Raw genomic sequence first — 7,912 nt, forward strand, 5'->3', positions numbered from 1 at the left:
CTCAGTCAGCAGAGCGTGCTACTCGTGATCTAGAGCTTGTGAGTTCAAGCTTATGTTAAGCATAGAGCTTACTTTAAAAAAAATGTTGAACTAATGGAAAATTGTGTTTTAAAATGTCAATTTCATGAAATTACTCCATAGTCCACTGGAGTTCAACCCAAATATCTCAAATTGGCATCTGAAATAACAGCTAACTCACTTCTTTACACTGAAAGCATATCATGAAGATGACATCTACCTGTACAAAAGAAATGGCATACGCATTCACAGACTGTTCCAAACAGATGAAAAGCAAAAATAGGGTAGCTCTGTCCTACTCACCTTTCTTACTACAGAAGCTGCTGCTGACATTTACCACATGCCTACTAGGTGCCAGGCACTGGTGTAGGACCTTCCCATATACTATCTTACTTAATTTTCCTGACACCCAAACTTGTGAGGGAAGTACTACTGTCATCTCATTTTACAGATGACCACATCCGTAATGACCACATCTCATTTTACAGATGACCACAGAGAAGGTTAATAACTGATCCAAGATCACCCAGCTCCTAGGCAGAAGAGGATTCAAACCCAGGCAGCCTAACTCAAAGCTCAAACTCTTAACACAAGCCAGAAGCAAGCAAGTGATACATATGTGTTGAATTCACACCTTATAATTATTTGATCTACAACTTGTATAGTCAGATACACATTTTTAAAATGCACACAACAAAAATCTACTCTTTGTTCCCATTCATCCAATCAGTAAAGGTATAATTAGGCACAGGCAACAGACTATAAGCAATCTGAAGGCAGAATATTAGACAGTGCCCTACCAAAAGAAAAGAGCCAGAGAATCTCAGACCAAGACTTCTCAAAGAAAAAAAAAAAAAAAGGAAACCAAAGAAGTAGGACAAGGTGGGACAAAGACAGCCAGGGTGAACTGCTGACCAAAGTGTGTCACAAATGACCCTCCTCTCCTGGGACCTGTTCGGAAATGATGCCCCAGGCACCGCAGAACTGCCAGTATCAAGCCTGAGCCCACTAACCCCATGCTGCAGAAATCACCAACAACCTAACAGGAAACTCTCTCCTCTTCTCAACTGATTCTCTTCAGCCCAGGGTCCTACTCCAGGAAGTCTGAGAGTTAACAGAATTTGGGAAAAAGCCAGTTTCACCACTTAATGTTGGACAGAGGGCAGTAGCTTAGTCAATACATGAAGTTTACTTTAGCCTCTTAGTCCTTGGAATGGATGGTGTGTATAAGAAAAGGTGATCGTTAAATACTTCCCTGATGTTCAGAAAGCACCGATTACCTACCCTCCTTCAACCAATACAAGTATCTTCTGAATTACCTGAGTCCGAAGGTTAGACATGATTTTAAGAAAAGCCCTGACCATTCAGTGCCTTACAGGGGCAAAAGGAGAAAGAAAACAATCACAGACCTCTAAAGATGAAACGAAAAATTATAGATTCTGGAAAGAGATGGGAAAAAAAATAATAACTCTCTTTGGTTCCAAGTGACCTGAATGCAGAAGTAAAATAAAGGCTGCAGTGCATGGGGAGAAAAATCTATCTCCCTAAGCAACTGAAACAGCAGCTTCTGCGTCTACTAGTACCTAGCTAGGCACCTTCCTCGCCATTATATAACCACACCGTGGCCTTAATAGGCCATCACACTGTATGTCAACAGCTGTTAGGCACATCTAAGCTGTCAGCATTTAAGAATCCCTTCCAAAGTGGATTCAGATAACCAGGGAGCAGGCCAAAATATGTTCATCGTTCACCCCAAGCACATGATAACTCCTTGGGAATCAAGCTTCACTCATGTCGTCAGAGTAATTTAAGCAGCAAAAGATAGGGTGCTTGTAACTGTAACTAGGAAATTGCACACTGCTACAGAAACACAAATGAGTGCTGCTGTGGTCCTCGCACACATGCAACTCATTGTCCAAGCCATCTCCTTCGGTCTCATTCAGGATTTAAAATATTTCCATACATACGAATTACATAACTGCACACCACAAATGATCAAAGATAAAAACCAACATAAACAGTGACACCCGTTTATAAACAAGCTAATGTTTGAAATGCTGCAGTCCTAAAGGACACCAAGGCCTCAGAAAAAAAACAAGAAACACACACACATACACACACACACACACACACACACACGAAAATTAGAAAGCAAGCAGATCAGCCATAATTAGCCACTGGCTTTGCTGACTATGGAAGATAAAAATGTCTCTTTTATATATAAAGCCAAGAATCAACTGTTTGCAATTACATTTACAAAAACATAAGACCCTGTCTGTCACAGAATTTTTTATCAATATTTTGGTGTATCCAAGGGCTGCAAGACACAAAATTATTCAATCGTAGATACCATAAACCAGGAAACCAATTAAGTTCATGGCGTGCATCCCCCAGAGGTCAGAGCAAAATAATCACAGGAGCTCAATGTGATTACTTAGAAGAGAGGGGGAGGTTAAAAAAAATAAATAAATAAAGGAAATACTGAAACAAGGAACAAAGCTCTCCAACAACTAGGGCTGTTTATAAACATTACTTTGGGTTAGGGAACAGTAAACAGAACTGGAAACACCTGGGAGCAGGGGTGGGGTGGGCAGAGAGGCACCAAAGTCTTCACTCAATCTAGTTCCCCTCAGGGTCCGCGGGTGACATCAGAGAACCCTGGACTTTGGCATCTCATTCAGCTCAGACCTGCAGACTTGAGGCCCTCTGATAAAAACTGACAGAAAGGCTGAAGGGGGCCCCCCAGAGGAAGTGAAACTGACCGATCAATTTTCCACAACCACCTACCCTGCCACCCTGGTAAAAAGGGCCCCTTGTAGGCTTTGACAGAAAGGAGGGAAAAGGGAACTCCAGCTTGTGAGTGAGCAGGAGAGAAGGCCCAGACAAGTTACTGGCTTCTGAAAACAAGCAATTGCCATAAAAGCAAAAACAAGGTCAGCAATGATAAGGGCTAGGCTGAGGAGGTGAGGAATTGATGTGGCTTTGGTAGGAAGCGGCAGCAGCTGTAAGGGTTCTTCATCAGGTTGAAGGAAAACACAAACTGCAGTTTTAGAAACAATGAATGACTACACTGAAAGTATTCATTCAAGTGAGAGATTGAGCAAAGCAAGATCTGGAGTACAAATGGGCTTTGTGGGTCCTCTCAAAACCAAAAGATTCCTCCTGATGACTTTGATTCCAATACTCCCAATGCAGAAGGCTACCCACATTTCCTCAAAAACTAATTTTATATGTAAAATCGTATACCTATACTTTACATGGCTTCCTAATTGACCTTGGTCAATTTCACTATTACAGCTCCACAAATCCCTTGAGAACCGAAGGGCCCAACGAGTGTAATCCTCCAGTGTCTGGGTTCCTCATGCACCTCTTCAGTCACCCAGGCTTTTCCCCCCACCGCTGAGAGCCCACCCTGCGCTCTAGAAAGCCCATGATTCCAGACCCTCCAACAACTAAAAATAACCAGTAACCCAGCTCGCCCAAATTGTTTAACCCCTGACTACCTAGTGCCACCATGAACCTGGGGCGCCCTGGGCCTCTTTTCCCTAAGCCCCTTACTGCGGAAAAGCAAAGTAATTTTCTTCCTCCTTATTTTCCCATTTTCTTCATCGCCTCCTCCAACAATCTCGTCTGTCCTCAGGCTCCCATTCCTACCATCCATCGGTCCTAGAGGATCAAACGCTGATTGGCATCTGTCATAAGGTACCAGGTCCCTCACATCTCCCGGTACCCTGCACCCACCACACACCCCTCGTACATGCCCCTGACGTCCTTGTTCCCCTCCTAACTCCCCCAGGCCACCAGTTTACCCTCGTCTTCCCCATCCTACTGGCCACATTTCCTATCCCCCTGCCCTCATTCCCTTAGGATTTCCTAATTGCTGGTTCCAGAGTCCTCTTGGCTGCCAGTCTCCGGCTCCGTGAGAGTTCCAAACCTCTTCTTCCAGTCGCCCCCTCCGCTACCCTCCGCAGAGCCCCGGCTGAGCACCCCCTCCCCATCGCCGGCTCCTCGGTCCCCCAAGTCTCCGCGCTCCGGGCCCCCCCCCCGTGGCCCCCTCGGCCGCGGAGTTTCCCCTCTCCCGGCTCCCCGGCGTCCCCTACCTCCGGCTCGCCCCCTCCTCACTCCCCTCCGACAGCCCCCTCCCCGTCCGTGTCCCGGATCCCCAACGCTCTCCACTATCCCGAGCCGCGCTCGCCGCGCCGACCCCGCAGCCTCGCTGTCGCGGGTCCCTCCTGCCTCGCCGCACTCGGACGGACGGTCCCGGGCTGCGCAGCCCCGCAGCCGCCCGCTCCCGCCGCGCCACTACCTTGGCCTTGGTGACGAGGTGCGTGGCCCGCTTGACCACAGCGAAGTTGCCCTTGCCGATGGTGCGGTCGATCTCGTAGTAGCCGATGCGGGCAGGCACCGGCCCGCGGGAGGCCGGGGCTGGGGGACGCGGCGGGCCAGCCGCCGGGGGCACGGCAGCGGGGGCGGCCGGGGGCCCCGGGGCGGGCGGAGGCAGCAGGCGGCCCGCCGGCCCGGCTCCCCCCGCTCCGGCCCCGGCAGCCCCGCCAGCTCCGCTCGCCGCCGCCGCCGCCATCTTGTTGTGCAGTGAAACCTCCCGGGCCGCGGGGAGCCGGCGGGGGGGAGGGGGCAGGGGGGCGGGAAAAAGAGGGGGGGCCTGGCGGACGTCACTCCGGGAGGCGGGGCGCCCGCGCCGCCGGGGCCCGGCGCCATGGCAACCGCGCGTCACGTGCCGACGCGCGTCACTGCCCGCAGCCATGGCAACCGTGACCTCACCGGCAAGCTCGACCTTCCCGCGTGGGCCCCGCGGCTCCGGCGGTGGCTCCCGGCTGCCCCCCTCTGGGGATGAGACGGTGGGCACCGCAAGCCGGCCCGCCAGTCCCCAGCCGCCGCCGCGCTCCCGAGGCGGGGGTGCCGGACGCCAGGCCCCAGGCCGGCCCCCGCATCGCCCCGAGAATGGCTAATGTGACCCCTGCTGTGACCTCCGTCCCAGTTCAGCAGTCACCCGGGCCTCCCTTAAAACAAAATATTTCCTCATCACCAAAAATACCGGCCTTGTCCCACTTTAGCCCTTGAGGCCACAAAGGCAGGAATAGCTACAAGAAACTGTAACCAAGCGGGTGGCGAGGCAGGGGAATTCTTCAGTAAAATTCCTTCTCCTAACACAGCCCAACTCGCCGGGTACAACTCATCTGACTGTCACCGAAAACAGGGGGCCTGGGGAAACTGGGATTTGCGTGTTCCAAGGGTGGAGAAACCAGCCCAAACATGCATTCCAGTCATTGGGTGGGTGAGGGCCAGAGAGGCTACGTCATTTTCCTCCCACCCGGTCTCGGAACAGTTCTATAGCGAGATGACTGTCACAGTGCCTGCGTCCTATTTCTGTCACTTGTCTAACCCTGATGAAGCAGTGGTGCGTGTTGCCCAGGGAGCCGCGTCATGGTTAGGGACAAAACCGATCTGTTGGGCAAACTAAATAAGTACTAAATAAATACTAAAATAAATACTAAGTAAATACTAAAATGACAATTCCCGGGGACTCTCTGGAGACGTTAAAGGCGATCAAATTTATAATTCCAACAATTAAATCTCACATTCCTTTTTTCTCCACATCCTCCGGGGCCCCCACTAGCTCCCGAGGGTTCCGCTTCTACGGTGTCCCACCGCTTTCATTAACTAGATTAACCAAACCACATGAGGTGGGGGTGGGAGAAGGATAGGATACCAGGCTGTCAGGATCAGGATGGTCTTTGGCAGGCTTGCGGGGGCGAGGAGAGAGAAGACTGTGAACACTTCCAAGGTTAGGATGTATTCCTTCAGTCCAGTGCTCATCTACCCACTTGTATATGTTTCTCTAGGTGGCAGAACCGTGTGGTCAGGTCATTGCATGTCAATATCCAAACTGACAGCCAGGGCACCTTGAATGTGTGAGGAGAGCAGATGTTTACTCTCTCCGACCAAAAGCTATTTACTAGCCCTCTGGTTCCCCACCTGACTATGAGTAATGTCGGGCACTAGGATGGGACGGAGAGGTCATCCCAGAGTTGTCTTGCATCAGTTCCCTGGTAGCTGTTCCAAATTGCCAACACAATCAACAGTAATTGGTTCCTTGATTAGGGCAGAAGGATAAGGACGAAATGGTCCTCAGCTCCTTGTGCTGGTTAAGCCCTTTCCTTGGCTGAGCTTGTTCGGTCCCAGATAAATGACAGGGTGTGGCCAGCCTTGCTTACCACTTCATGACCTCGCTCACCTGCCTCTGCATTAACTTCAGTGCTGGGCCCCAGAGTCACAGTTTTACCTTCTCCCTGGGGAGGGCGTCTCAACAGAAACCTTAGCTAGCTGGGAAGGCAAGGGGAAAAGAATCTTTTACTCTGAAGGCTGCAGGAGTAGCACCAAAACCATTCTCACCAGTGTCTTTGTAGCCTCTCCTGTCCTCATAGATATCAATGGCGCATCAATTACTCCAACTTCTGGCACTCTCTGGAGGGTGTCAAACACAAGAAGCCTCTAAGGAGAAACTAGGAAAGGGAGCATGGCTCTCACTTCCAAGAGGAAAGGCAGATCGTGCTTGTCCCCTGATAATGACTGGAATGTGTATGTGGTGCGTTAGATCATGTATCTAAAGCCCATATGGATTGAGGCCAGTAGATGGTGTGTCCTGCGGAGACTTGGACAAAGATTTGCTGGAAAGCTCCCTGAAGCTCCTCTTTGTGAGAAGAACGTGGAAAATTGTGGAGGGCATTGCACAGCAAAAATCACAAGGAAATAAGGAAAACAGTTTAGATGTATGCATTTAAAAGGGATTTCTTGAGCACTAAGCCTGAGGTAGGTTTAGGGAAGAACTCACAGTCAAAAATAACAATGTGTCAGACACTACACTAAGCAGTTTATGTACGTGAACTCACTTAATCCACAACAACCCTAGGAGACACATTTTATTTTGTCCCCATTTTGCAGATAGGGAAAAAGAGGCATCGTAGGATTAAGGGAATCGGCCATGGTCATAGAACTAGAAAGTGGTAGAACTAGAATTCAAACCCAGGCAGCTCTCGAGCCTGAGATCTTCTGGGACTGGATTATAAACCTTGCCAAGGGAGGAGCTGGTAGGGGAAAAAACAGTTTCTCCAGAAGCCCAGGGTGATGGAGCTCACTTTAGACCCACGGAGGAAGAGGAATTCTTGAGAGGAGGAAGAGGAATTCTTGAGAGCAGGACAGAGCTGGCACCAATGCGTATCAATGAACAGCAGACTACGAGATAGGGCTGAAGTACCTAGGACGGCTTCACTTGTAGGTCGCATCATGATGAGACTCACTGTTAAGGGTGTATTCGGCTGCCTTTAGAAAGCAGGTGGGTAGGTGTGTTCCCACGCAGCTGCAGACTCAGAGGAGAGGCCCAGGAGCTGAGCTCTCAGCACCCCTGCCGTCGAGTATAGAGGCAGAGAGCTAACCACCACCCAGTTCCCCAATCAACTCGGTAACCAACTCACTCTTTTCTAAAAGAGCAAAAGATTAGGGGAGAAAAAAGGCAAAAAAAAAAAGATTCAGAGATGAAAATAAGAAATTTTCCTATGTAATGTCATTATGCTTCTTTCTAGAATTTGAAAAGGACACACCAAGGCATTCGTGATGGATACCCTAGGCCCTTAGACACTTCTAGAAATGACGCCAAACCTCTGAGGACCTAAGTTTTGTCTGGAAAAGAATATAAGCAGTAGGAAGCAATACATTAATTCTTTTTTTTTTTTTTTAAGATTTATTTATTTATTTATTTATTTGACAGACAGAGATCACAAGCAGGCGGAGAGAAAAAGAGGAGGAAGCAGGCTCCCCGCAAAGCAGGTGTCGGGCTCGATCCCAGAACCCTGAGATCATGACCGGAGCCGAAGGCAGA

General features: G+C 49.6%; 1 protein-coding gene across 7 annotated transcripts in view; it reads right to left on the reverse strand.

Annotated features, from left to right (window-relative positions):
- Positions 1-4,616, reverse strand: part of SIK3 (SIK family kinase 3) — a 248,299-nt gene extending 243,683 nt beyond the window's left edge. For 6 of the 7 annotated variants that reach the window (XM_059181601.1, XM_059181603.1, XM_059181602.1 and 3 more), the window contains exon 1: positions 4,325-4,616. In XM_059181601.1, the coding sequence (XP_059037584.1) occupies positions 4,325-4,597 (273 nt within the window). In that variant the 5' untranslated portion in view covers positions 4,598-4,616. The remainder of the gene's footprint in view (positions 1-4,324) is intronic. The other variant, XM_059181612.1, reaches the window with a different exon arrangement.
- Positions 4,617-7,912: the final 3,296 nt, after the last annotated feature.

The sequence above is a fragment of the Mustela lutreola genome, chromosome 1 (assembly GCF_030435805.1).
Source record: "Mustela lutreola isolate mMusLut2 chromosome 1, mMusLut2.pri, whole genome shotgun sequence".
Lineage (NCBI taxonomy): Eukaryota > Metazoa > Chordata > Mammalia > Carnivora > Mustelidae > Mustela > Mustela lutreola.